Source organism: Epinephelus moara, chromosome 8 (genome assembly GCF_006386435.1).
Source record: "Epinephelus moara isolate mb chromosome 8, YSFRI_EMoa_1.0, whole genome shotgun sequence".
Lineage (NCBI taxonomy): Eukaryota > Metazoa > Chordata > Actinopteri > Perciformes > Serranidae > Epinephelus > Epinephelus moara.
The window spans coordinates 31,549,579-31,575,600 of NC_065513.1; the positions used below are offsets into that span (position 1 = coordinate 31,549,579).

The 26,022-nt window shown below is 40.8% G+C and overlaps 3 protein-coding genes across 5 annotated transcripts in view; 1 reads left to right on the forward strand and 2 right to left on the reverse strand.

Moving 5' to 3' along the window:
• Window positions 1–1,297: 1,297 nt before the first annotated feature.
• On the reverse strand, window positions 1,298–6,283 carry snap29 (synaptosome associated protein 29). The gene is made up of 6 exons (XM_050050811.1): window positions 6,171–6,283; window positions 5,029–5,268; window positions 4,696–4,889; window positions 3,137–3,222; window positions 2,951–3,055; window positions 1,298–2,696 (listed from the first exon to the last, which is right to left on the reverse strand). The coding sequence occupies exons 2-6, from the start codon at window positions 5,266–5,268 to the stop codon at window positions 2,536–2,538; spliced, it is 786 nt and encodes a 261-aa protein (XP_049906768.1). The 5' UTR covers window positions 6,171–6,283; the 3' UTR covers window positions 1,298–2,535.
• Window positions 6,284–6,499: 216 nt separating this feature from the next.
• The window catches only part of pi4kab (phosphatidylinositol 4-kinase, catalytic, alpha b), a 29,112-nt gene continuing 9,589 nt past the window's right edge, over window positions 6,500–26,022 (forward strand). The window contains exons 1-38 of one of the 2 annotated variants that reach the window (XM_050050791.1): window positions 6,500–6,663; window positions 8,354–8,470; window positions 8,971–9,064; window positions 9,282–9,370; window positions 9,458–9,530; window positions 9,639–9,901; window positions 10,056–10,122; window positions 10,802–10,947; window positions 11,052–11,117; window positions 11,233–11,329; window positions 11,426–11,617; window positions 11,828–11,928; window positions 12,162–12,291; window positions 12,913–13,042; window positions 13,142–13,237; window positions 13,351–13,534; window positions 14,090–14,193; window positions 14,976–15,144; window positions 15,236–15,286; window positions 19,185–19,293; window positions 19,877–20,013; window positions 20,123–20,256; window positions 20,348–20,430; window positions 20,528–20,598; window positions 20,711–20,835; window positions 20,948–21,029; window positions 21,143–21,226; window positions 21,447–21,536; window positions 21,889–22,008; window positions 22,899–22,913; window positions 23,062–23,154; window positions 23,245–23,401; window positions 23,509–23,636; window positions 23,897–24,055; window positions 24,513–24,664; window positions 24,790–24,897; window positions 24,989–25,116; window positions 25,226–25,384. In XM_050050791.1, coding sequence (XP_049906748.1) covers window positions 6,565–6,663; window positions 8,354–8,470; window positions 8,971–9,064; window positions 9,282–9,370; window positions 9,458–9,530; window positions 9,639–9,901; window positions 10,056–10,122; window positions 10,802–10,947; window positions 11,052–11,117; window positions 11,233–11,329; window positions 11,426–11,617; window positions 11,828–11,928; window positions 12,162–12,291; window positions 12,913–13,042; window positions 13,142–13,237; window positions 13,351–13,534; window positions 14,090–14,193; window positions 14,976–15,144; window positions 15,236–15,286; window positions 19,185–19,293; window positions 19,877–20,013; window positions 20,123–20,256; window positions 20,348–20,430; window positions 20,528–20,598; window positions 20,711–20,835; window positions 20,948–21,029; window positions 21,143–21,226; window positions 21,447–21,536; window positions 21,889–22,008; window positions 22,899–22,913; window positions 23,062–23,154; window positions 23,245–23,401; window positions 23,509–23,636; window positions 23,897–24,055; window positions 24,513–24,664; window positions 24,790–24,897; window positions 24,989–25,116; window positions 25,226–25,384 — 4,402 coding nt within the window. In that variant the 5' untranslated portion in view covers window positions 6,500–6,564. The remainder of the gene's footprint in view (window positions 6,664–8,353; window positions 8,471–8,970; window positions 9,065–9,281; window positions 9,371–9,457; window positions 9,531–9,638; window positions 9,902–10,055; window positions 10,123–10,801; window positions 10,948–11,051; window positions 11,118–11,232; window positions 11,330–11,425; window positions 11,618–11,827; window positions 11,929–12,161; window positions 12,292–12,912; window positions 13,043–13,141; window positions 13,238–13,350; window positions 13,535–14,089; window positions 14,194–14,975; window positions 15,145–15,235; window positions 15,287–19,184; window positions 19,294–19,876; window positions 20,014–20,122; window positions 20,257–20,347; window positions 20,431–20,527; window positions 20,599–20,710; window positions 20,836–20,947; window positions 21,030–21,142; window positions 21,227–21,446; window positions 21,537–21,888; window positions 22,009–22,898; window positions 22,914–23,061; window positions 23,155–23,244; window positions 23,402–23,508; window positions 23,637–23,896; window positions 24,056–24,512; window positions 24,665–24,789; window positions 24,898–24,988; window positions 25,117–25,225; window positions 25,385–26,022) is intronic. The other variant, XM_050050792.1, reaches the window with a different exon arrangement.
• On the reverse strand, window positions 15,833–18,866 carry serpind1 (serpin peptidase inhibitor, clade D (heparin cofactor), member 1). 2 transcript variants are annotated; one of them, XM_050050803.1, is made up of 7 exons: window positions 18,770–18,866; window positions 18,337–18,607; window positions 17,338–17,981; window positions 17,076–17,224; window positions 16,836–16,960; window positions 16,566–16,710; window positions 15,833–16,449 (listed from the first exon to the last, which is right to left on the reverse strand). In XM_050050803.1, the coding sequence occupies exons 2-7, from the start codon at window positions 18,597–18,599 to the stop codon at window positions 16,258–16,260; spliced, it is 1,518 nt and encodes a 505-aa protein (XP_049906760.1). In that variant the 5' UTR covers window positions 18,600–18,607; window positions 18,770–18,866; the 3' UTR covers window positions 15,833–16,257. The 2 variants fall into 2 exon arrangements, with proteins under 2 accessions (XP_049906760.1, XP_049906761.1); XM_050050804.1 differs by having other exon boundaries at window positions 18,337–18,621.

A 26,022-nucleotide genomic window follows, 5' to 3' on the forward strand; every position in this document is an offset into this window, starting at 1 on the left:
AGTGCTGTCAGCCTGACAGTCCATCCCCTCTGAAGCAGGCTTTACCCCCCTGGCTGCCCTGCCTCTGCTGCTAACCCGCTTTCCAAAGGGCAGGAAGGCCCATCTCTGGCCCAGTGCCTGATGGGCTCCGACAGCAGTGTGTTCTGGGATTACGCCTGCTGAAAAGGGGGGCATTCCAGCACCAGCGGCCTTTGTCACAGCACGGCCACTGTTTGCTTTTGACAAGACAGCTGTTCAAAGCCCTCCCGGCCCCCACGGATGGCGTTAAGGGAAAGAACCCAGGGGTGACTTCCGTTTATTGGTGGTGTTGCTGGATGCTCGGTATCACCTCCACCTGAGGTCGCTTCAGCAGTATATTTATCTGTAGCTCCAGTCTATATCTCATATTGTCATGTTCATTTTACATGATTAGAGTCACATAAGCAAGTAAAACTTTTCTAACATGCAGCTATAACCTGAACAAAAATGGTGACTGCATGCATTTACTGACCAATAAATAGTTGTTATTGCATCATGTCCTAACCTAGCCTCCCATTCAAATCCCATTTTAGGACAAGTCCTTCCTTCTAGTTGAGACATGCTGGGGCCTCCCTCAGCTTGGGGCCCTGGGTAGTTGGTACCCCCATGTTCCTCTCTGTGTCGCCCCAGTGTTGTGCATACGTGTTTTTGGGAAGTGTGTACTGTAATTAGCAAGTCATCCTAATGAGGGCCTGTTGCCACTGTAGGAGCAGCTGGTCCAACACAGAGGAATGATAATGAATAGACGGTTGGACATGAGGACCTGAGCTGCACACAGCAACACAGCTGGAACACAACAGAGACAGTAAACACACACACACACACATCCTGTGATGATCGTGTTGAGAAACATTCATCAGTGTCTTGTTTTTTAAGGATTATGCACCATTACAAGACAGAGTATCTCAAGGCTTTTGGTATATTGTAGTTGGAGTAAAATATGAGCTTATTTGCTTTGGCTAAAACTAATTTTGGTGTTTGAAGTTTACTCTGAGAATAAAGTACAGAGTTTTAAAATATATGTAAGTTATTTTCAACTGTAGTAAGTGTACTTTGCTTGTAAAATGGTCCCTTTAATCTAAAATGATCAACTTTAGTATTTCACAATGAGGAAAAAAAATAAACAATGCTGGTGTGTGTCAACATACACCATCAATGAAGTGTTATCATTCTGCAGGAGCTCATGATGATTCAGTCCTGGAAATGTGGCGTCACCTTGTGGTGCTTTTGACTCTCTGCTCCACTTTAACAGAAATAATTTCCACAACACCAGAGACTCCCCACACAAATGTTTTTATTGGGTATGTGTCCTTGATTAGAATACAGAGATACATGGCAAAAATGAAATATTGTAACCACGAATCATTTATTATTTGTGATTTTATTAGCATAATGTTGTTTTATTCTCTTAAAAAAAACATAACATGGTGGCTCATCTACTCATTAGTGTATCCGTGAAGATATATCCTGATAATAAAGGGGGTGCTCCTTCAGTTTTGAGTTTTCATATTCACAGCTAGCTTGTTCACATTATTTATGCTGTACAATAATTCACTCAATCACATTATGCAGAATTCAATATGATATTTATCAATATAAACATTTTATATAAAGCTAGGGAAAACACTGAAGGACATTGCATGTACTTTGGACATAAATTCAGAGAATCAAACAAAGTGAGGCACCTCATGATGAGATGTAGCAGTGGACACAGAATCATGGCACAGAACCAGAAGCTACTCTGCTGTACATACAGATTATGTATAAGGCAAAAGTGACTTGAGCTGGACTTTCAGAGTGTTCTAGTACGTGTGGAGGCAGGTCCAGGAAGGTAGCACTGACATGTGAACCATATGCACAAAACATTCCAGTTTTAGAAATACGCTGTTCTTTCCTATTCACTGAATTACCCATAAATCAAAAAAGCTCCTCCTCATTAGTCAAACCATTAATCTGTTTTTCTGCTTACCTGAATGATGAGACACCAAGGAGCCAATGGTACGTCTTTGGTGATGGAGACAGACTGATCCAGCTAATGCTCTAATCACCCAAAACAATGCCAATTCAACAGACTACATTCAGACAGAAGTGCAATGGAGCTTGATGGAAAAAACAAAGATTTCACCCAGACAAAGACAGTCCTTTACCTCTCATACACGCATGGAATATAATATTCAATGCAGAGCACATCACAGTTGTTCTGAGGTGAAAGAGCTCATTAAATCAACATGTTGGTATAAAACTGAGTGGAAGGAGGAAATTCTACGCAAACATGGATTCATGGACAAATCTGAAAAAGCAAATGAATAGGACCTTTCAGACATTCAAGAATAAAATCATCTAAATAAAAATGTGTTCACTTGCTTACTTGCCAGAATTACAACTTCCTATCCATAAAAAACAAAACAAAAAAGAACGCATAGTTTATTCAACAGAGGCCAGGATGGAGAGTGAGAGAAGTGAGAGGATGAGCTGACACTGTCTTTTGTCTCTGTGAGGCGAGTCCGACTGTTTCTTTTATTTGAGTTTTTTAATCTGTTGGTTCGTGTTCTGGATCTTGCCATCCATCCTGTCCACTTTATTCATCAGAGCATCAATGGAGTCGTCCTGGTCGTCAATCTCAGACTGGAGACCAAGTCCAAGGCTTTTTAGTCGACTCAAACCATCGCACATATCGTCTAGGTAATTCACAAAGGACATTGGTTAACTTAAAGACAGATTAAAGATTATTGTTATACATTCAAAAATAATAAAAACATTTCATTGTAATGGGTGTTTTGATCTGAGGTAAACTGTGGCAAAAGAAATTTATTTTGTTGTACAGAATTCCAAAAATTGTAACATTATCGAAAGCTTCCATCTCCTTGTGACTGTGTTGTATAAAACTATATCATAATAATGTATAAAAGAATTAAAACAGAAATATTTTTACCTAAATTTTTGTCAAGGGTGTGGTGAGCCTCTCGGAGGTGTCTGTTCTGAGGGTATCCATTCTGTCTAGATGAGCCGTCATCTACTGATGAAGAAGCTCCAAATCCTGAAACACAGAAAACAGGAATGGTGGCAGCCACTTCATGCTATGGTTATGCCACGCTGAGGTTCTTGTGCAAACTCTTACCTCCTGTATCCAACTTTCTTAAGTTGGGGTGGCTGGCTTGGTACTTATCTTCATGTTCTCTGCTGCTGGCCATGGCATTCTGTAATCTGTCAGATAAATCAGATAAGTATATTGTTCAGCCGTTTAGTGAAGGACAGTCAATAACAGAAAGCTGTACATGGATCAAGCACCAATTTTACAGTAAACACTCATTTGAGTCACTGTTGGAATGACTTTATTGTGAAATATGATCACCAACTTGGCTCCAGATAACTTGAATATAGAAAAGTAATCTGTGTGTGACATCAAGACATTTACCTACTGTTGAGGCAATGGATCATAGATTACACAGATGCATTAAACATATCTAATAGTGTTCGTCTGTTTGTGACTTATTCTCCATCAAACTTTGTGTCACACTCATGGTGACAGGTGATTCTTACAACTCAAACAAAATATACTAATACCATGGGTATACTTAATTGATAGAGACTATAAAATATCTGTCTGTTACATAACTGCCTGGTCAAAACAGGTGGAAAATACTGCCCCTTCCCTTTTTAACTTCAGTGGGTGAAGTCCTACTACATCTGAGACTAAGGCCTCTCTATTGTTGACACAATGTACCGACTTAGAGAGCAAAGGACAAACAAAGTATATTTGAGCAGTCAGTGTCAGGAACACTACAGTGCAGCCATGTTTAATTCAACTCTCACCTTTTTCAAGTGATGAAAATAATTGACTGAGGTAAGATGCGAAATTATGGGACATAATAAGCAATAAACCCTGAACTGTCCATCCACTATATACAAAGGTAGACCCTATATTTAAGATCATCAATTGCATTTACACAGTTCCATCTGTCATCACACAGTATTTAATGATACATTGTACTGACACGGCAAGATGGAATAGTACACTAACTGAACCATGTTCTGTGTACAGAATAAAATACATGTACTATTATGTCCTCATAAACATGATGAGATCCTAGTAGAATTTAGCCATAGGTTGAAATGATGTTAGTTCAGTGTTTATGTATGTTCATGTAAGAGTCTTGGGTATGTTGCATACTTTCCTGAAGAAGTCAGAAATTGATAATGTCATTGTATTGTTGTTTTAATAGGGCTGGGACACATGCCACATCTTAAACCGCCTAGAAACCGCAAGGTCAGGCACTGGGTGTTACTCTTGTGCCAATTTTAAAGAGCGCTGAGGCAAGTTGTGTCTGAGGTTGCTAAGCGACCACAACCAGCCTACTTGCCAGAAACCTAAATCCCACATAATATTTTTGCCTTCTATCCTATAATATATATATGAGTCTTTCAACTATTTCTAAATATGATTTAAAATCCTATCACCTCATTACATATTTCAGAAGATCAAAATAATAAGAAATACATTTGCTTCAAAAAATAAGCAAACAAAATTAAACGGCAAAAATTAATTCTAATTTTCATCACATTCTTTGAGGTACATTGTCTTTGTGGTTTAAGAATTCAAACTATGGCTGAAAATCATACAGACGATAAACAGAGATTAACACATGACCATTCTGAGAATATAGGACTGAATCTTACTTTTCGCTGGCCTGGTAGGCCTTTGGCTCCTCAGGTGGTGGCTTTGTTTCTGGCTTGGCCTTGAAGTAATTGACAAGGCCGCCCCACACACTCTTGATACTGTTAATGTGCTTCTGGCTGGTCTTCAGGTCCTGGTCCATGTTGTCCATCATCTTGTCGGCCCTCTTCAGAGCCTCACCCTGTCGCATCAGCTCCTATAGACACAAAGACAGAAAGATAGATAGCGAGAGAGACAAAGAGACAGAGAGAGAGAATCATTTGTGAATTGTCACTCTCTTAGAGACAATACAATTCTTTGTGTGTGCCAGGGCAGATCTGATTATTACGACATACCTCTGCAGTTTCAACACCCATCTTCTCTGATTCATAGATGAGGCCGAGGGAACGATAACTGCTGTCCACAGCAGACTGAGCTGTACGCATCACTTCCTGCTGGAGGTACCTCTGCCTTCGCTCTGCTTCACTCAACCCACTGTCACTGGGGTCGTCATCGAACCCCCTGTTTTTGGGCCTAAAGTCCTCCTCATCGTCATCACTATCAGCAAAAGGGTTGTGGGATCTAGGGTAGGCCATCTGTGGAGCAGACACACAGTGTTTTAACAAACTAATCTTAACTCAAGGACTACAAGCCTTTTCCAGACTTTCTACCTTCGCAGTTTTTTTCTAAAATCAAGACTGAACTTTCAAACTCTCTGGTGTTTTATTCTGTGAACAGCTGGCCAGTGGGAATGTGTTTGAAATGGGAACAAGAAAAAACTAAATTGGCTAACAGATAATTAATAGGTTTCAATTTAGATATCGTTTGATAACAGATATAGTTTTGATCAATTAACTCTAAGAGTTGTTCATCTTCATGTCATATCACTACAGACAGAATAGGATGAAATGTTGGATGATGCTGGTTTGAGAAATCATAAATATTACACCATTTAACATATCTTTTAGGCTCTGGTAACTTGCATGTATCAGCTTTTACCATTACATACACTACCTGTTAAAGTACTCAGTAATTCTTAGTTGTATCCATACATAAAACAATGCTAAAAAATATGTGAGGAGCAGCTGACATGTTGAATTGACAACTGGTAACGTTATCCCAACTTTAAGAGAAACTGATTAACCCTACCTTTAGACTGTTAGCTTCAGCTAGCCTCAACTTGCAATAATACGAGTTCTGAGCAATGGAGAGAGCCGGTCAAGATGTTTCACACTAATCATCTGCTAAAATAACCATTGGGTAGAATTAAAGCTAAATAATTCACACTGTTGCTACAACAGCTAATGTTATGTTTTGAAGAAGCTAGCTTGCCAACGGGTGTTGGCTGGCTAGTTAACGATGATTGCAAGCTAGCCAAATAACCACACCCATAAACCACGACAAGCTGGCGCTGTGTCAACATTGGCGTTTCTTCCTTGTAGAAAAGATGATAACTAAGATAAAACTATTAAAAGTAATATGGACTTAAAAGACAAACCTTTGACCGTTACGGCTGTTGTCGTTGCTGTCGCTGTATCAGCTGACTGTTAGCATCTGCACACTTCCTGTCACGTTCGGTGACGTTGCAGCGTGCTGTCCCAAAGACTATTCCTGCGCAACAAAAACGCACACAATAATATTAAAGTCACACGTTAAAGAAAAGCGCCTAAATATGACACTAGGTGATATTATGTCTTGTTGTTTTTGTCATTTTCATAAATGTAGAGGTTTAATTGTCTAACTGTCAAATACAATACCACTAATGTAACTGTGAGCTCTCGTTAGGTTTGTCCGCGCTGCGTTGCCGTACTGCGGCTTTGCCAGCGCCAGCTGCCGCGGCTTGCCAGTTTCCTCTCGTCTCTGAATTTCGCTCGTTTGATGTAGGGGTAAACATGTCTGTAATGGGAGGCGGTACGAGGGGGTTTTATTTCAACACAGTCCTGTCGCTGGCCCGATCTTTAGCTGCCCACCGTCCCGCACCGGTCGAAAAGGTGAGGAAGAAGAAACCGAATGAGCCCAAGTCATATTTGTGTTAATTAGCCAACGATAATAATGTTAAACAACAGCGCTGTTGAGGGTGTAGCTCCGCTTCCGCACAGGCGGAGGCTTATTTTGATCACTGGCGTGACAGCCAAGCTAACATCTGACAGGTGTGTTGCGTCTGTTTTCATTAATCGCCGGGGTCTTTTACCTGTTAGAGTGACAGAGAGCAATGCAGAAGAAAGTGGCGTCGCTGTACGTGTGGTGCCTGTTACTGCATCATACACGCAGAGCAGCCAGGCTTTATCAGCACTGCAGTCAAACAGGCTCTGTTTAGCATGACAGATCATACCAGACCAACCTGTTGCAGGGATGATCAGTTGTACATTAAACGGGTTTTGTGGTCAGTATGGTGGATGAGTTAAAAGGGCTAACTTTCATTTAAATTTGGTGCAGTCAAACAAAGCATTTGAGATAATATCGAGGCAATCATCCATACAGTCACCGAGTATTGTTATTTTATGCAGCATATGGTTATGTAATGTCAAGTTTCTGTGCGCAGTCTTGAGGTATAGTGACCTAACTGTCTTGCACTATATCACATATCACACTATGATTCTAAATATATCCCCAGAGTTAAAATGACAACCTGCAATAACATGGTCTCTGGAGAGTTAGGAAGACATCCACTCTGCAGTTAAAAAGAGAATTATTGGCTACTGGGGGAGGCTGATGGAGGGTAAAGAAACTAAACTCAGTCCAGTAATGTACTATGGCTGAGCAGTTACTATTTGCTCAGCCAGCACAATATGGATGTATTAGTGTCACCATGGGTCTTGCAGGTGAAGCAGATACTGGATGAATGTGACTTGTCTTACCTCTGGCTCATACAAAAGTGTAACAGCATCAACTGGTTAAAACTGTTTAACAGAGGCTAAAAAATCAGTTTATACAAAAGTGGCAAAGTGAGCTCAGAAGTATGACATCAAGAGTTTAAACTGGAGAAGTATCTGTTGCATGAAAACTAAAGTACAGACAGGCTATCTGTAATTTTAGAGTAAATGATACCTAAATTCCTAAAGTCACTGGGAGATATAAAGGGCTGGACAGAAACCAGAGGATCTGCAACCTCTGTAATGATAATCGTGTGGGAGATGAGTATCATATTTTGTTTGAATGTCCGAGTGTAAGCTTATTGACTTACAGAGAAAGGTATTTGCCAAAGTATTATTTAAACCGTCCATCTATGTTTAAATTAATTTTGTTATCACAATCAGGTAAGCCAAAAGTAATCTGTAAACTAGGTGCTTATTTAAAGAATGTCCTTCCTTTGTTTAAGTAACAATGTTTGTACTCCATACCATGTGATATGAGTCAAATACATGATATGAATGAATGAATGAACACCATATAGTGGGCAGCAACATAATAGCTTATGGTTCCCACCTTAAGAGCCACGTAGAGAAAACTTTATTGATCCCCAGGAGGTAAATATGCAGATAATGTAGGAACAGAATGCAGACAAATGTGTATAACTACTATAAAAATGTATGTTAAAAAAGCATATACAGTATGTAACCACAGAGCAGTGTGGCAGGATTCGTTGGAAAATAAAAACTCAGTATTGGAACCTGCAGTCACTCTCAAACACATATTTCATTGCAGCACAAATCCAATGACTCTGTTTTGTTTGATTTTCAGGTCCAGAAGCTACAATGTATGTGTCCGGTGGAAGTTCGCGGTGTGTTCACACTGGATGTGCGTCGCAGAGATGCTGTTATTGCGTTGGCTGTATTTCTGGTGGAATCTGGCTTACAGGTGGGTGGTGGTCACTGAAGAGTCGAGCTGTAGAGCCCTTTTGAACACAGTGGGTGGGTTTCATCATCACTTTAAACATTAGATCTCTAGGCTGTCTTGGCAGTTGCATGATATATTTAGAAATTATGTATAGTATTCTATTAGTTATATTAACCCTTTTTTGCTGCCAGCCTGTCAGCAGGACTCCACATATATCGCCACGATAAGCTTATTCCCATAATCTGATTAAACTGGCGATTAGACACTCAGCTGGCTGTGTAAGCCTCTAACCTCATCACACTGAGACACAGTGTGGGACGCTTCCCTGCCATCTGATTATGTAAAGATTGCAGCTTCACTTTTCAGTGTCAGTAAAGTAAGGTTTGATGTATTTTTTTTTTACCCACATTTGAGTCCTCATAGTTTTTATTTATCAGTGCTTGTTAGGGAAACAAACGTGCTGCTGCGTGCCGACAAGTGCAGTTGTTTGTGATGTATAATGATTTGCTTCACTCTGGCAGCACAAAGACATACTTGTTTCCTACTTGCTGAGCCTATTGAGAGGGCTACCACGGGTCCAATGGATCGAAGAGAGCTCAGGAAAGAAAGGAAAGGGTGAGAACAATCCTCTTATCATGTGGCATTTTGTTTTACAATGGCCTCTATTTACTTGTTGTAACAGCGCACTGAGTAATATTTGTAGTTATTCCTAATCAGTTTCAATGCTGTCTCAAGACCTGTTGAGATTGTACTGATATCCATAAATTGCTATGAGATGGCAGTTTTGACTTGCTAACCGAATATTTGTGTTTTGTCATTTTCTGCTCTTCAGAATTTCTTCCTGTAGCAGAAAACTTCAGCTACTGTTTAGTGACTCTGTTGTCGGATGTGGCTCAGAGGGACCCAGACTCCCAACAAGAGGTTAGTTTATTAAGTTAAAATAAAATATTCCTTAGGTTAGGGTGCATTGCAGTTAAAAACCAAGTTTTTATTTATTTTTTTCTCCAGATCTTGAACACCATAATGGAAGTCATGCAGGCATTGCAGGACATGTGCCAAACCCCTGATAATCATGACAATGGTATAAACACACACACACACACACACACACACACACACAAAGGCAACAAGGTGCATAACATAAGTCCATCAAAATCAAAATGCTTCATAGATGTTCTCTGGCGTCCAGTCTACTTGTGCAGGTATATTGTCCCCGGCCTGCTCGGCATGACTCGAGCATTTGGCCGCTACAGCTACACAGATGACGCCCTGCTGTCCAAGCTGTTCCCCAAAGATTCGCCACAAGCCCGCTGCGTCACAGAGGAAACAGAAGGAGTGCGGCGCAGATCCTTCAATGACTTTCGTTCTATCCTGCCGTCCTCACTGCTTACAGTGTACCAGAGTGAGACGCTGCGCAGAAGCACTGGGACTAACCTGGATTCCTCTGGACAGGTGTGTGTGTGTGTGTGTGTGTGTTTTTTAACAGACACATGTGTGTTCAGAGCAGTTGTCATTCTCTGCAGAATTAAATTATATGCTCACATGCTTTTTGATTTTATGTTACTAAAACCTAAACATGTTGTAATGTGCCTCTTATGTCTCATAGGTCTGTACAGACCCAGGAGGCCACTCACCCTGCTCTCCTACAGCTCCAGGCCCACATTACTTTGAAGGTAACACTCAAGAAACACAAGATGCTTTGATTAAATTTGTGTTTGCCAATGTAAACCTGGATTCTGTCAAGTCTTCCTAAGTTATCAGTCAGACATCAGCATTATTATCAGTTACATACATGCATGTTACTTATATTCATTCCTATATATCCTAAATGCATGATATTTACTGGGGTACACTGTTGACATATCTCACATATGTAATAATACAGTAATGTATACAGTTAAGGGGTATTAGGGTATTAGTATAAAGTTGTAATTTAAAAAGAATACAGCTGTAATTATATGAGGAAAAAAAGTTGTAATATTACTTCATTAAATTTGTAAATTTAAAAGAAAAAAAAGTCAGGTCCCTGATGACCTGCAGATGCGGTGGATGAATGGTTAATAATTCCAGCCTTAATCTGTGACTTTTTCTTGTGAATTTATGTGTTTAATCACATAAAAATGCAATTTGTGTCTCAGAAATTACAACCTCAGTCCTGTAATATTACAACTCTTTTTCTTGAAATAGCATGACTTTATCCTCATTAAATTATGACTTTATTATCAAAATCTAATTGTTTTTCAGTACGGCCCTAATCTTTCATTGTTTTGAGGTGTTTTAATTTGGGTGAGACTTTTGTGACATACTATACATCCAGTGTTTTTTAATGCCCTCTGCTCACCTTCATTTCAGGTGCCTACGTCCCAGACAGCAGTACAATAGATCCTGATTACTATTTCTCCACGGTCAGCTCCAGTTTCTCAGTTTCTCCTCTCTACATTGGAGCTGAAAACGAGGTGGAGGTGCCCGTAGATCTGCTCCGGCAGCTCCTTAGCATGGTACAGTAGCCCGCTACCCCTTTACCAAGATACTGAATCTTTTGCCTCCTGTTCTGTGTGCGTGTGTTGTGTCTTTACCAATTGTTGTGTGTATTGATTTTCAGGTGAAGAAGTTTGTTTCCGACTCTTTTTTGAAAACTCTGGACGCCACTCTGACGGAAGTTATTGAGGTAACTATGTAACCACTGTCTGTAAGAAATTGTAAATGGTAAATTCAAAGTTATATTTGTGCAGTAATCAGTTAAGTAATCTTCTGTGTTATTGTCTCTTCTGTTTGTTGTTAAGTCTAATCCTGGAATCAGCCTCTATTACAAATCCTTCAGTGACACTCTGTATGTGTGTGTGTTCAAAATGCTGCGGGACACACTATACCACATGAAAGGTATTTATCACACATTAAAACAATATTATTGTCGTATTCTGTAGTCCATTGAATAGCCTACTTCATCAGATTTTCATACTTTCTTCATGTTCTCAGCGTTGCAGCCGGCATTTGTACGGGAAGTGCACGACTTTGTACTGGAACAGTTCAGCAGCAGTCAGTCTGAGCTGCAACGGGTACTTCATGACACGGGGGGGTTGCCAGGGGAACAGAGCCCCCTCAAGCTTCGTTGCCAAGCCAACGCTGCCTGCGTGGACCTCATGGTGTGGGCTGTCAAAGATGAGCAAGGTAATCAATTGTTTGAGAGCGTGAGTAGAACATCATGTTCAGATGTCAAAATCAGAGGGATGCTGGCTGTGTTTTTTTAAACTTTACGTTACATTATTTAACCAGGAACTCTCTGGGGATTAAGTTTTTTTTATCGAGAAATACCTCGCCAAGTTAACACACTGTCGCAAGGTTGCAAACATTTTGTTCTGGTTGCATTACTTTTTCCAGGAGCTGAGAATTTGTGCACCAAGCTGTCAGAGAAGCTGCAGTCGAAAACCTCCAGTAAAGTCATCATTGCTCACATGCCCCTGCTCATCTGCTGCCTACAGGTATAACACTGCCAGGTAGACAGAGTATGCAGATATTAGATAATAAAAGTAAAATGTTACATAACACACTAGATCATGGGATTTTGTCTAGAAAATGACCTTACTATACTCAGTGGGCTAATACACATCCTTGTCTGGTTTTGAAACTTACCCAGACCTGTGATGCATGCCATAAGTTTCTTGGGGGGTATTTATTTTATTTTATGTTTTGATTGTCTCCCCGTCTGTTTCAGGGCCTGGGTCGTCTGTGTGAGAGGTTTCCAGTAGTTGCTCACTCTGCCACAACCTCTCTCAGGGATTTCCTGGTGGTTCCTTCCCCTGTTCTTGTAAAACTCTACAAGTATCACAGCCAGTACAGTACAGGTACACATATTTATTTTTTTATTATTCAATATATATCTGTAACTCCTTATTGAAACTAACAGGAGTTAGTCTGAAACTACAGCTACAAAATGGCTGAAATTTTGAAATGTAATATTTAACCAATTGAGATTTATATTTCATAATTTAAACCAAAACACAATGTAACACCCTAAAAGTCAGAATGTATCTATGTTGTGTCCAGCAGGAACCTCCTTATCCCATATACAGTACAAAGAACCAGAGCCAAAAGTTAATGGGACAAAAGTGCTTTAGCTGATGATAGAGAGCAAATATACGTCAATAACAGTCACATCCGGCTCTCATCCACCATCGATCTGAACAGAGTGTTCATTGATGAGCTGCTGCAAATACAGACAATTGGAAATGCAGTTGAGGTTACTGGTTATTCTGTGTTGTCCTCCACAGTGTGCTGCCTTTTCATTGATTAGCTGCCGATTTGTCAGATTGTAAAAAATAACATGCAGCTCTGCAATCAGCCCTTTTCTGTGCAGGGTCAAACTGTATACTGTGTAATGTATAGTGGTTTAAATTGTAATAGATTTAGCAGCTTGTTTTGTATTGATGATTCTAACTTTGTGCTGTTATCACTCTTCATTTAAGGCACAGGAGAAATTAGGATTAATGTGACCAATGAGCACTCTCAGGCCACCTTCAACCTCCTGTCGAACAGGAAAGACCAGCCGTCCATGTACGAGCAGCTCAGAGACATTTCCATTGACAACATATGCAGGTCAGACACGGACACCAAGCACAGCTGTGATTAGAAGAAATTATTCATGCATTTTTTTGAACTATCATTGTTTATTTTTGTGTATTTCTTATTTCTCAGGTGTCTAATAGCTGGTCTGACCATGGACCATGTGATAGTGGAGGCCTTTCTGGCCAGTCTGTCCAATCGTTTATACATTTCACAGGAGAATGACAAGTGAGCAACAATTCTGGTTGAAATACAGCCACATTTTGCTTTGTACTCACCCTGAATAAAATCTTCCACACTGACCGACAGCCACTCTAAAATAAACCTTGTCTCTCTGCCAGGGATGCCCATTTGATCCCGGATCACACCATCCGAGCACTTGGCCACATTGCAGTGGCTCTGAGAGACACTCCTAAAGTCATGGAGCACATCCTGCAAATCCTTCAACAGAAGTTCTGCCAGCCTCCGTCACAGCTGGATGTACTCATCATCGACCAGCTTGGCTGCATGGTCATCACAGGAAATGTGAGTTCAAAGATACAATAATAACACATTTTTAAAGCGTCTTGCCTCTTTTATATGATACATCTGTGGTTTAAAGGGATATCAGGGCAGCACATAGCCACCAGGCGATCAGTGAAAAGTGTGAAGCATTGGTACAGTTATAGGAGGAGTGCAGATTTAGGCCTATTTGATAGTGACAGTACTATACTTTAACTATCACTTAAATTGAAGTGATGTACCCTTTAATTCTTAACTCAGAGGGGCTGACGTGCTGTAATTACTGGCAACCTGCTGGCTGCTGTGTACTTGGTGATCTACTGCACTGATATCAGTGCAGTAGACATTAAGAATAGGTTTCAGTATTTTAGTTGGCATCCCCTCGGAGCGTAATGAGGTGTTTTTGACAGCCAGTGTACCCAGAGTGTGATAGACTACAATAAATGCAGCAGATACAGATCACGTACAAAATACCTTCCTTGGTAATGATAGGGTTTTAGATTTTGAGAGAATTGTAATTAGTAAGAGAAGATTAGCTAACAAACAAAGCATTTTTCATTTTGTCTTTCTGTCTTTTAGCAATACATCTATCAGGAAGTGTGGAACCTGTTCCAGCAGATCAGTGTGAAGGCCAGCTCGGTGGTCTACTCAGCCACCAAAGACTACAGAGATCACGGCTACAGGTCAGCATCTGCTCTCACCCTGTTCACAGAATTACCAGCTGCACCAGGTCACTGTTGATGTATAGAAGCAGAAAATGTAGTTTGGGAGAATGTTAATAATTGTTGCTCTTTGCCAACAGCTGCTAAGTCGATAGCAATAGTAGACAAATGCACATTCCTTCAGCATTGCCAATGCTTTTCCAATGGAAGTAGCTAGAATTAGCTCTAGCAGTCCTCAGACGACATCATATGCTCATTTATATATCAGTGAGGGCATCGCACATTCATTTCTACAGGATAATGGAGACATTGAAACTTCACTGAACTAGAATCAATAGAAAAGTGCTAAACAAAATATTTAAATAGTTTAAGAGCTGTGGTGCTTATACTATATTTCACCACTTAGCTGTACCTTTATGAGCTCGCTAAAACTGAGCTCCCACTTCTGTGGTGAGTAATGTCTTCACTCCTCCTGCCTTCCCCACACCTACTGCATGGTGCAAGAGAAGAGAGGTGGAGAGACCCCATGCTGATAGTGGCAGAGTCGTGGAATATGATTATTATGAGCAGCACGATGGGAATAGATTACAGTGCAATTATTTCTCTCTTTTTCCCTGATGATTTGAATAAGTCACTGAATTTGTCGCTAGTCGTTTTTTAAAAATACAGTCACCAAGAGGGTCTGAAAAGTTACATCATGTGTTCTGTAATGTTTGATAAATAAAAGTATATACGTTACTTTTATGTCTACATTGGAACTGTGTTTAACTGTTCCCTCTCTATGCTGTCTCTCCCCCCTCAAGGCACTGCTCTCTGGCAGTGATAAACGCCCTGGCCAACATCGCAGCCAACCTGCAGGGGGAGCAACTGGTGGACGAGCTGATGGTGAACCTTTTAGAGCTGTTTGTCCAACTGGGCCTGGAAGGAAAGAGAGCCAGTGAGAGGGCCTCAGACAAGGGACCAGCGCTGAAGGTACGTGCTCAAATGCACAAACATCTAAACACAACAGGAAATTGCTAACAGCAATGTTGGTAAAGTGGTAATGACTCTTTATCTCCCACAGGCATCAAGTAGTGCTGGAAACCTTGGAGTCCTCATTCCAGTGATTGCTGTGGTGAGTGTGTGATGTCTGTGCACGCTGCTGCCACTGTAGAGACAATTCCTATTTATTTAAGACAAGACTTTGTGTTATAGAGCACACTCAGAGCACAGTTAAATGATGAACAGTGAGTGCTTCAGATGGTCAGTTAGCATTTAACTCTGCGGACAAATATTTACCCAGTTAGCTGCAGTACAAACATCTGTGTCACCAGTTCACTGCTGCATGTCGTCACAATCACACAACCTTTTTAAAAAAATAAAATAAAATAAAATAATCAGCAATAATTCTATATAATTATGTATTTTAAGAAAAACTAGTTTTTATGAATAGTCCTATAGTTTTGTATGAATAAGTAATATTTTTATTGTACTGAGATAATAATGATTTTAAATATTTTGATGTAGTTTGAAGTAATAACTTAAAAATTATCATGTGTTTTTAATTAAATAATTACAATTAATAAAAAAAAATAAGATGACTTTTCCCCATTAAAGTTCTACCTTTTTAGAAAAAATAATAATGTAACAATTTTAAGCTGTTTGCATAGAAATTCTTAGCTTGTAGTTTTATATATTATTTTATTATCCCCTTCTTGGTGTTATTCTTGTTTCCATAGTCTTTCTGCACTTATCACAATATCACATTAGGGTAGTGAGGGTTACATAATGTCAGTTTTTTTAGTACATTTCTGCGCTTGCTTCATTGCACAAGATAAAACATTAACAGACTGATAACAAACTTTCATTGATACACTCAGACAGACTCACAGCACTTTGAGAAATAACGAAAAGTTTAAATGTTGAGTAAGAGACTACATACACATAAAGACTCATTACTTGAAGTTACATGCACATATTGTACTAATAAAAGTCGTTGATTATTAAAAAACACCAAAATCAGAAATGTTTTAGTCGGAATATCAAACCAAACTTGGGATTTGTAGGCTAATAGTTTAGCTGTTTGAAAGTGCCTTTGGGTCAGATTTAGCTCTGCGAAGGATTGACCACCCGGCCCATGAACACAAGGCAGTCTGTGCGGTGCTCGTAGATCAGGAAGAGGAAGGGATGGTCCACGGTGAAGCGGATCTGAGAGGAGAGGGGCATGAAGCCCACCTGGGTCAGAGCAGCAGCCTCAGTCCCCTCCTCATTCACAGTGATGGTTCCCTGGTGCTTCAGCTGGGGAGGAAGATCAGAAGGCTTCTGTTATTTTGAACTAGTTTGTTGCAGTTTATAAGGCGTCCAGGTGGCTGAATGTTTGATGTTTGCCTCATGGCAGATTTAATCTTACTCACCCAGTTCATGAAAACCTTTTCAGAGGTCATTTCAGAGAAATCTCCAGCCTCCTGGAACAAGTCAGTGAGGCCCATCTCCTTCATATTTACAATCAAGTCATAGTTCTGCTCCAGTTTAAACCGAGGTAACACCACCTCTCGAGTTCTGAAGGGAAGATAAGAAAGGTTTCCTCATGGTATAGCTTTTAAATCTAAATATTTTCATCATTTAAACCCAAGCCAGTGTGTTTTCTCAGCTATTCATTAGTTTGTCGGGAGAGTGCCGCTGACCTGTTTGTCATGTTCTTGAGCCACTTGCTGACAACAGTGGGAGAGATCTCCTGCTCCAGGGTCCTCATGCCAGTGATCTTCCTGGGCAAGGCGATGAGCATGCTGATTTGTCCTGTGTAAGGGAGCTGTGAATAAGAAAGTTTACATCATTATTATGCAGCCTAGTTGACTTGTTTGTGGATCAGTTTGTCACTCTTCAGATGCCAAGTTCAAATTTGAAATCAGTCCAAAGCCCCCCACCTGCAGGACGTCGCAATCTAGTTCGTGGTCGGCAGCAGCCAGATAGTTTCCTTTGTTGGTCATCATTGGCACGCGTACATTTGTCTTTTCGGTAACTCGGAAGTTGCGATAGTGAGTCATGTCTTTAGGGAATTTCTGTTCCCATGTACCTGTTAATACAAACAAACAACAAAACAGATTGTACTGTTACTTTCCTCAAAGTTCTGCAACATAAGCATCATTTAAAGTAGGTGGAGGACAGTGTGTCTCTGTTTTCACTCACCTTTGAAGTACAGGTAGTTGAGCAGCATCAGCACCATATTTGGGTCCACAGTCTTGAGCGGTTCCTTGATCAGACCTTTGGTCAGCTTTAGGATGCGACGGTTAGCCTTGTTCAGAAAGGCCGGGTCCCTGAAGTCCACTGACTGTGGCTCTGCAAAATAATAAGCCTTTGTCTCTGTACGGAAAGTGTCTTTCACTGTGACATCCTTCTTCACGTAGACATCGTTAACAGAGCGTAGTGTGTAACCAAAGTTCCTCCTGAAGAGCCTGTGCGTCAGCTTCCTGAAGAGCTTGTGCACTGTCGTGTTGTCATAGTGATGGCTGGCATTGACAAACTCGGCGAATCCCAGAGCTTTGTAGATCTGATCGTGGGTTCCAGGTCCTGCTCCTAAAGACATCATCCCCATGGCGATTGAGATCCCAGCGGGTGCTAGCAGGATGTTGTCAGTCTGGTTGACGTCGTTACGAAGACTTCGATAGAGGTTGAAGCCGAAACGGGCGTTAACAATGTTGAGGCGCTGGAGGCGAGACCGACCATGGAACAGTCGCAGGAGTCTGGCACGGCGGATCTTTGGGTCGGAGGGTTCGGCAAAGATGTCAATGTCTGGGGCTGGTGTGGCAATGTCATCTATCTCGTCCCCTTCACTGAGAAATATAAACTCATTATTCAGACATTCAAAAATCACTCTGATCTTGTTTTGGTATTTTGTTCCAGAAGACTCAAAGCACTTCATTTTACAATCTGCTATATATGTAACTTGTCTTTTTTGGATGCGTAAGTATTTTATGACACACAATATTTATATACACTTTTATACGTATGAATATTCTCGGCATTGAATAGGGAAAATCCCGCCAAGTTGGCACCAAGTCAATGATAAGCGTTGTCGCTGTTAGGCCTCCCCCAGGCAACTCATATATTTTTATTTAATTACTTCACACCTCAGCTTTTTTCCTCAACATTTTCTTTTTCATATAATCCTTACCAGTTAATACTCACATGTAGTCGTCACTGCCAGCAGCCAGGATCTTTTCAAAATCAATATAATCTTCGTCCTCGAAGCCATCAAAAATCAGGTCATTGGTGACAGTGTTTTCTTTGTGGAACTCCAAGGGGACGGCCTCCATATCTGTTGCCCCCCCTGCGTCAAAGCCTCTGGGCTCCGGTTCAGGTTCAGTGAAGTGGGAGTCAAGGTCTTTGATCCCAGCTAGGGATGGACTGACCAGCAGACAGGCCACAGAGATGATGGTGATGACCCGCATGCTGAAGGCTGAGGCAAAGGGACTGTACATTTAATATGACCTAATTAATGATCAGATCAACATTTAGAAGAATTGAAATTACGTTTTAGGAGTAAAGTCAGGCCTTTACTGGGTAAAAATACAAAATATCTTCCATAAAATCCCCTTAACAGCAGTCCCAAATGTCTTACCTTTACTGTGAGCTGACGGGAAGTGCTGTGTTGCTCTTGTGTGTAGGACTAAGAGCAAAGAATTGAATACAGAACTGAACTTTGATGTGGGCTCCTCCTGAACAAATAGACCAGATCAAACAGAGCAAAAAGTGCTGTGACTGACTAAAATCTTTAACTCTTCACAATTCAGCTCATCTCTTAAGAAAATTTAGTTCTAATAAAGTATTTTAGGGCTAGTTTTCAGTTATTGTTGTCTTTAATTTATTCTGTTTGCAGCTTATTGAAAATAATTTTAGCTATTTGTATATGAAGGAATTCAACATGTATTACTCCTTTAGATTCCCTTTTAACAGAACGAGACAGTTTGAGTAGTGCAACAATAATCACTCCACAGTTTTCACCCTTTTCTTGTGTACATTTTTCTAACTCACAGCTGACTCGACGGCTTCCGCCAATCAAAGAGGCCAAGCCCCGTCTCCAAAAGCTGTTCAGGGACTTCTGGTTGTACTCGGTGGTCATGGGTTTTGCTGTGGAGGGATCAGGTGAGCAACTGATTTCAGCGTGCTAGATATTTAGTTGAAACCTTTTACACTTCTGGATAATGTCACATAAATTGAGTGTGAGTTAATTTATAAAGGCACACTCTCTGATTTTGTTACATAGTCAACAGCTTCCCCAAATCACAAAATGTCTTGTCCCGTTCAATATTGTTGTTTTGAACTCAGCTTTGACCTGTGGCGTTACAAAACATCAGGGTGCTCTTTGCCTTCATTTGTAGGTCATAGATCTTATTATCTCAGTTTACCCAGGCTATCTCAAGAAGAGTTATAAGGAGCTGCTGTAATAACACCATGAATTTACCTCAAAGTAATTATGGAGATTTGTTTCACACCAGATGGGGAAATAGAAATATTTTATCTGTGTGGAAAAAATGGTTCATCAAATAACCAATTAAACAGATGTTTAATGTTTTTTCTCTCATCAGTATCAACCCACATACTGAGAAGTGTTTTTTCACAGCTCTACATAATTAATTCAAAGCAAAGATTTTACCAACATCAGCGTCAGACATAACTGTCCAGTGGTTTCCTGCATTTCTGGCAAGATTTTATTTGTACCTTTCAGGGCTTTGGCCAGAGGAGTGGTACGAAGGTGTGTGTGAGATTGCCATCACGTCTCCTCTTCTCACCTTCCCCAGTGGAGAACCTCTTCGCTCCGAACTGCAATACAACTCTGCCCTGAAAAATGATACAGTCACACCGGTACAGTGTTCACAATCTAGGCTTTTTTCTTGGAGTTAGGAAGTTAAAAAAACTTCTGAAATCATAAACATCAGGACTAAACTTTAAAAAGTACACTTCTGTCCATTAGGCCGAGTTGAGCGAGTTGCGGGCAACCATCAGCAATCTCCTTGATCCACCTCCTGAAGGATCTGCCCTCATTAACAGGCTAGACTTCGCCATGTCCACGTACCTGCTCTCAGTCTACAGACTAGAATACATGAGGTCAGCTGCTTTACTCTTCTGTATTTGGTTTACATTGCTCATTTTGTGTTTATTGTGACATCAAATGATGAAACTTTGTATTATCTTCCAGGATGCTGCGTTCCAATGACCCTGACAGGTTCCAGGTCATGTTTCGGTACTTTGAAGACAAAGCCATCCAGAAAGACAAATCTGGTAAGTGCTTTACGTCTGTTCACCTTTGGCCATTTTTTCTCCTCATATAGTCTTATTCATTTTCTCAAATTCCCCCCCTTTTTTAAAATCTTCTCAGGCATGCTGCAGTGCATTATTTGTGTTGGCGATAAGGTGTTTGACGTCTTCCTCCAGATGATGGCTGAGAAGGTAGGTAGCATGGTTTCTCTTCAGTTTCAAAAAGCTTGGACGTCTCGTTGACCACATGTTATATTCTTTGATATCACTAAGTAACAGTCAAATCATGTTTCTCTTGCTTTAGCCCAAGACCAAAGAGAACGAGGAGGAATTAGAGCGACACGCCCAGTTCTTATTGATCAACTTTAACCACACCCACAAGAGGATCCGCAGAGTGGCGGACAAATACCTTTCTGGTTTGGCTGAGACGTGAGTGTTAATGATCCAAAAATTGTGTCTGCCTACACCCCCCCCGCCCCCCCCCCAATATCATGTTGTACACAGGATGAATCCTATTTCTCATTTGTTTTACTTCTATAAGTTTCCCCCATCTGCTTTGGAGCGGTCGTGTGTTGAAGACCATGTTGGACATCTTGCAGACACTCTCTCTGTCACTAAGTGCTGTAAGTATGAACAGAGGTCTGGTGTGAACAACATAGTGTCAGAGTGTTTGTTTTAATTCCTGTGATAAACATCTAGGAGTGGAGTATTAGTGGGATATTCTCTTTATATTTAGGACATCCACAAGGATCAGCCGTACTATGACATTCCAGACACCCCGTACAGTATCACTGTTCCTGATACATACGAGGCCCGAGAGGTGAGTTTGGACTGGTATTACACTTAGGACCACTAGAGGACAGCAAAGCATTGGTTTTGAAGACAGTAGCCTCTTTTCTCCCTCAGTCTTTGCTCTTACTGGATTGTTTAATTGTGTTGAGTGATATATATTATTGAAATCGATTGTTTAACAGCCCTTCTGTATTTCATAGTCTGTATTTCATAAATGGTTGAATCCTGGTTTCCTTATCTCCTCGTAGAGCATAGTGAAGGACTTCGCTGCTCGCTGTGGTGAGATCCTGAAAGAGGCAATGAAATGGGCCCCTTCAGTCACAAAGTCCCACCTGCAGGTGAGTTTCTTTACCTTTATGTTCCCTCAGTGTGGAGATCTCAACTTTGACATCAGAAAGGTCAGTGTAGCAGACACGTTAAGAAGATGGTCAACACACACTCAATAAAGAGGGTTGATTTAATTGTAGCTAGTGCTTCCCTTTGATTAAGACAAACAGAAGAGTAGTTATTCTGAAAATAAGAAATAGTAACCTAATACCCCAAATAACTCATTTGTTTTTGAGGGAAATCCTTGCATATTTTGACTATAGAGGATACTTGTCATTGTTGTTCCATCACTGCTTCTCCTTTTCCCCTTTTCTCTCTTTTACTCCATGCTAATATCTAACCTGTGTGTTGTGTCTTGTGCAGGAGTACCTGAACAAGCATCAGAACTGGGTGTCAGGACTGTCACAGCATACAGGCCTGGCCATGGCCACGGAGAGCATACTGCACTTCGCAGGCTACAACAGACAGAGTACTACACTGGGCGTGAGTGTCACACACATGTGCAGGCATCCCTGCATGTTTGTACACAAACCCTCGCCCCACATTAAGGGCGAGCTAGATTTATACAAAACTACACATCCCAAATTAATGCTTAGGTCTTAATCTGAGCTGCCTGTTGCGTTTTTGTATATTGTAAGGCTGCAGGAAAAAATGTCAGTCTGTCACTTTAACGAAACATTAAAACCACAACAACCACAACGACACAGTCTTAGCAAAGTTTTGTTGTTTAAATATTGAGGTTACCCCAGGCAGTGAGAAATGCCTTGTCACTTCCTGAAGTATCAAGAAGGACGCAGCACTTTTGTAACATTGTTTGAACATACAGCAAACTTAAAACCAATATTTGTGTTCTACCTTTGGCCTTTCGGGCTTGTTGATTTGATGCTTATTAACATTTGTCCAACATTAATGGCTTTTTCAGTTAACAAATGTGCCATTTAGTTGCTTTGTCGAGGTCTTTGGAGTTTTGTTAACACTGAGCAGAAGTGTCTCGTATCTATATATGTGTTTTATTATGTGTTCTATTGTACTCTCTAGCTCTCTAAACACTGGTCTACTTGTCTAGTTGTGTGTAGCATTGTACGTCCATGTGTGCATGCTTCCCAGTGTGTGTGATGTTATTTTGCTTGCTATGCATTGCCTTTGTGTTCTTGGGCTTGCATTCTGCTATATCTGTCTTTTCATTTGCTTCATTTGTTGTATTTTGTCTTTATTAAACTGCACCGAACTACCTACCTGGTTGCTTGGCTGGTTTGCGGATTTGCTGGCTACCTGGTTACTTACCGGCAATGGACGGGTGGGTTGGTTGGCTGGTTGCCCATTTGGCTAACCGGTCATGCTGGTGCTGTCCTCCACCATGTGGCCAACCGTAGGCTGCTTTCCCTCAGGTTGGTCTGAACTCTAAATACAGAGAGACAGGGCTCAGACATGATACCTTCAGTATATCCAGAAGTGTCAGAGTACAGCTATGTGTCTTACCTTCGTAGCTTATGATAGTGTGGACCTAAGTGGCCCCTAAACTGTGTTCTTCATCAGACCACCCAGCTGACTGAGAGGCCAGCATGCGTGAAGAAAGACTACTCCAACTTCATGGCATCCCTCAACCTGCGCAACCGCTACACAGGAGAGGTAAAGTCTTACTTTTATGAAGGTGATGTGACTTTCTTAGACTGTCTGCATACAGTTTGATTCACACCTGTCTGTTTATGTGCTGTCAAGGTGGCTGGTATGATCCAGTTCTCAGAGGCGACTCACAGCCAGTCAGACCTCAACAAGCTGATGATCCATCAGATGACCAGTGCTCTGGACAAAAAAGACCCAGAGGCCTTCACCCAGGCCATGTTCAAGATGGCTGCTCTGCTTATAACCACCAAAAGTGAGCACATTCTATTTTGTATTTAATGTCTTTCAGCAATAGTGCTGGTTATTTTATTTTTTTTTAGATGATTCAGTTTTGGTAACTTTCTATATTTTGTCTTTCAGACTGCGATCCTCAGCTGCTGCACCATCTGTGTTGGTCTCCTCTGAAGATGTTTACAGAACACGGCATGGAAACTACTATCGCCTGCTGGGAATGGCTCCTGGCTGCACGCAACGGGGTGGAAGTACCAGTATGTATATTTATTACTTTTCCTAAAATCACGTTACAGTAGTCAAGTCTGCTGGAGATAAAAGCATGAGCAAGTTTTTCAGTGTCTTAAGATAAAAGAGGTACGGGCATTTTGGGCAATGTTTCTAACTTTGGGGTTCAAAACACAGGTCACAGTCGAAGATAACACCAAGGTTCTTTACTTCATGCTTTTTGTTCAGAGCCAGCTTTTGTAAATGACGGGGTCTGACTCTTCTTCTCCTCTCTTTTCCACCTGCCTAGTTCATGCGTGAGATGGCAGGAGCTTGGCAGATGACAGTAGAGCTGAAGATGGGTTTGTTTTCGGAGGCTAAGGTGGAGACCGGCCCTCTGGCTGTCTCAGAGGAGAGTCCACCTGCACCCTGTGCACCTGACGTCATCCCTCACTTCCTCTGGATAGAGGTCAGTGACACACTGACATAAACTACTGCTTTTATTAATGGTCTGATGATACAGTGATCTGGATCGCTATATTGATTCAATGACCAATGATCCAATATCATAGATGCAAAGTGAAAACATTGATACGTACCGTGATCTTTAAGATACATTTTTGTTTTCAAACTCCTATGGCATATTGAATCATATTGTGGCAGACTTTGTTATGTCAGCATCATCAGTATTGTTGTCCAAAGAATCAACATTATATTGTATTGTGAAGAAACCTGTGAGCTTCTATATTGCTTCTATTTCTTACACAGTTAAATACAATATTTTCATTATGTAGAGTTTATCCTTCCACTGAGTTTCAGTCTGATTTTCACTAAGAATGGTTCTATCATTCGACGTATTTTTAATAAAACTGAGTTATTTATTTAAAGGGTAGATTCATTATTCATTCTTTCTGTTCTCCCTTCAGTTCCTAGTGCAGAGGTTTGAGATAGCCAAGTACAGCAGTGCTGACCAGGTGGAGATCTTCACAGCCATTTTGCAGAGATCTTTGTCTTTGAGCGTCGGGGGCCCCAAAAGTAGCCTGAACCGACATGTTGCTGCCATTGGACCAAGATTCAGGTACCGTGTCTCATTATTACAACAGCAGATTGGTTTTTATCTTACATGCTGTAGTAATAACCTACAAGAAATACTGTATACTAAACATGACAAGACTGTTGTGTCATCACTTTGCTTTATTTCAGACTGCTGACTCTGGGTCTGACTCTTCTGCATGCTGATGTTGTGACAAATGCCACCATCAGAAATGTGCTCCGAGAGAAGATCTATTCCACTGCTTTTGACTACTTCAGGTAATAAAAACTGTAATCTGTTTCGTAGGCAAAAAAGGAAACTCTAATCTCCCTGTTCATTAACTTCATTGCCACCTCTGTCTTTGTGCAGTGTCACTCCAAAATTTCCCACTCAGACAGATAAGAGGCTGAGAGAAGACATCAGTATAATGATCAAGTTCTACGCCAGCCTACAGTCTGACAAGAAGTATCTGGCAGCCAACCAGCTGGTTCCCCCAGGTACAACACTTAAAAACACAGTGGCCTCATCTTCAAGTAATGATAACTGAATTAGAAACTTCACACAACCCAATAATCCACACTTTATGTTTGATTTTCCTTTGTGTAGATCCCCAAGACATGTCTGTGAACAGCCTTTCTGTAGTGGCAGTGACAGATAGCAGGAACAGTCTTGATGCAGCTGTGGGCCAGAGGCAGCAGGTGGCTCAGGGGTGGATCAACACCTACCCTCTGTCCTCGGGGATGTCCACCCTGTCAAAGAAATCAGGTAAAACACACACACAGGATGTTAAACCTAAAGGATAACTTTGTTGTTTTTTTTTTAACCTGGATGCTATTTTCCCCTGTTTTTATGTCTAAGTGACTAATGGAGTTTTTGAAATTGGTCTGCTAGTAAGCAAGAGGGCTGCAGCTGACAATGTTGAAACAAACTTCATCATTCATTAGGAAATTGTGCACTTTCATTTTACATCCACTAAAAGCGCTTGTTTTTGCCACTGACAGGCTCAGACTGTTGTAGTAAGTGTCTGACAATATACTGTAATGGAAAGGTTCCCTACAATGTTGTTAAAACAGTCATGAACTTGCTATTGCCAAAATGCCAGACTCCATTTAGATAAACAGTAATTTTATCACTATAAAACACACGTCATTTAAAGTCCACAAAGAAAACATATGACACACTGAAACCATCTTGGTTCGTCTTCCCACCTTTCCAACAATCACCAACTCTAGTTTGACTGAAGTAAACCCTTAACTCACCAAGGTAGATGTGAAAATATGCTGGCTCTGTACATGCTAAAATTACTGATTATTTAAAAGGAGTCTGGTAGGTTTGGCGATAGCAAGTTCATGGCTGTTTCTGGTTAAACAGAAAAGATCTTACACTTCAGCAACACTTAAGGG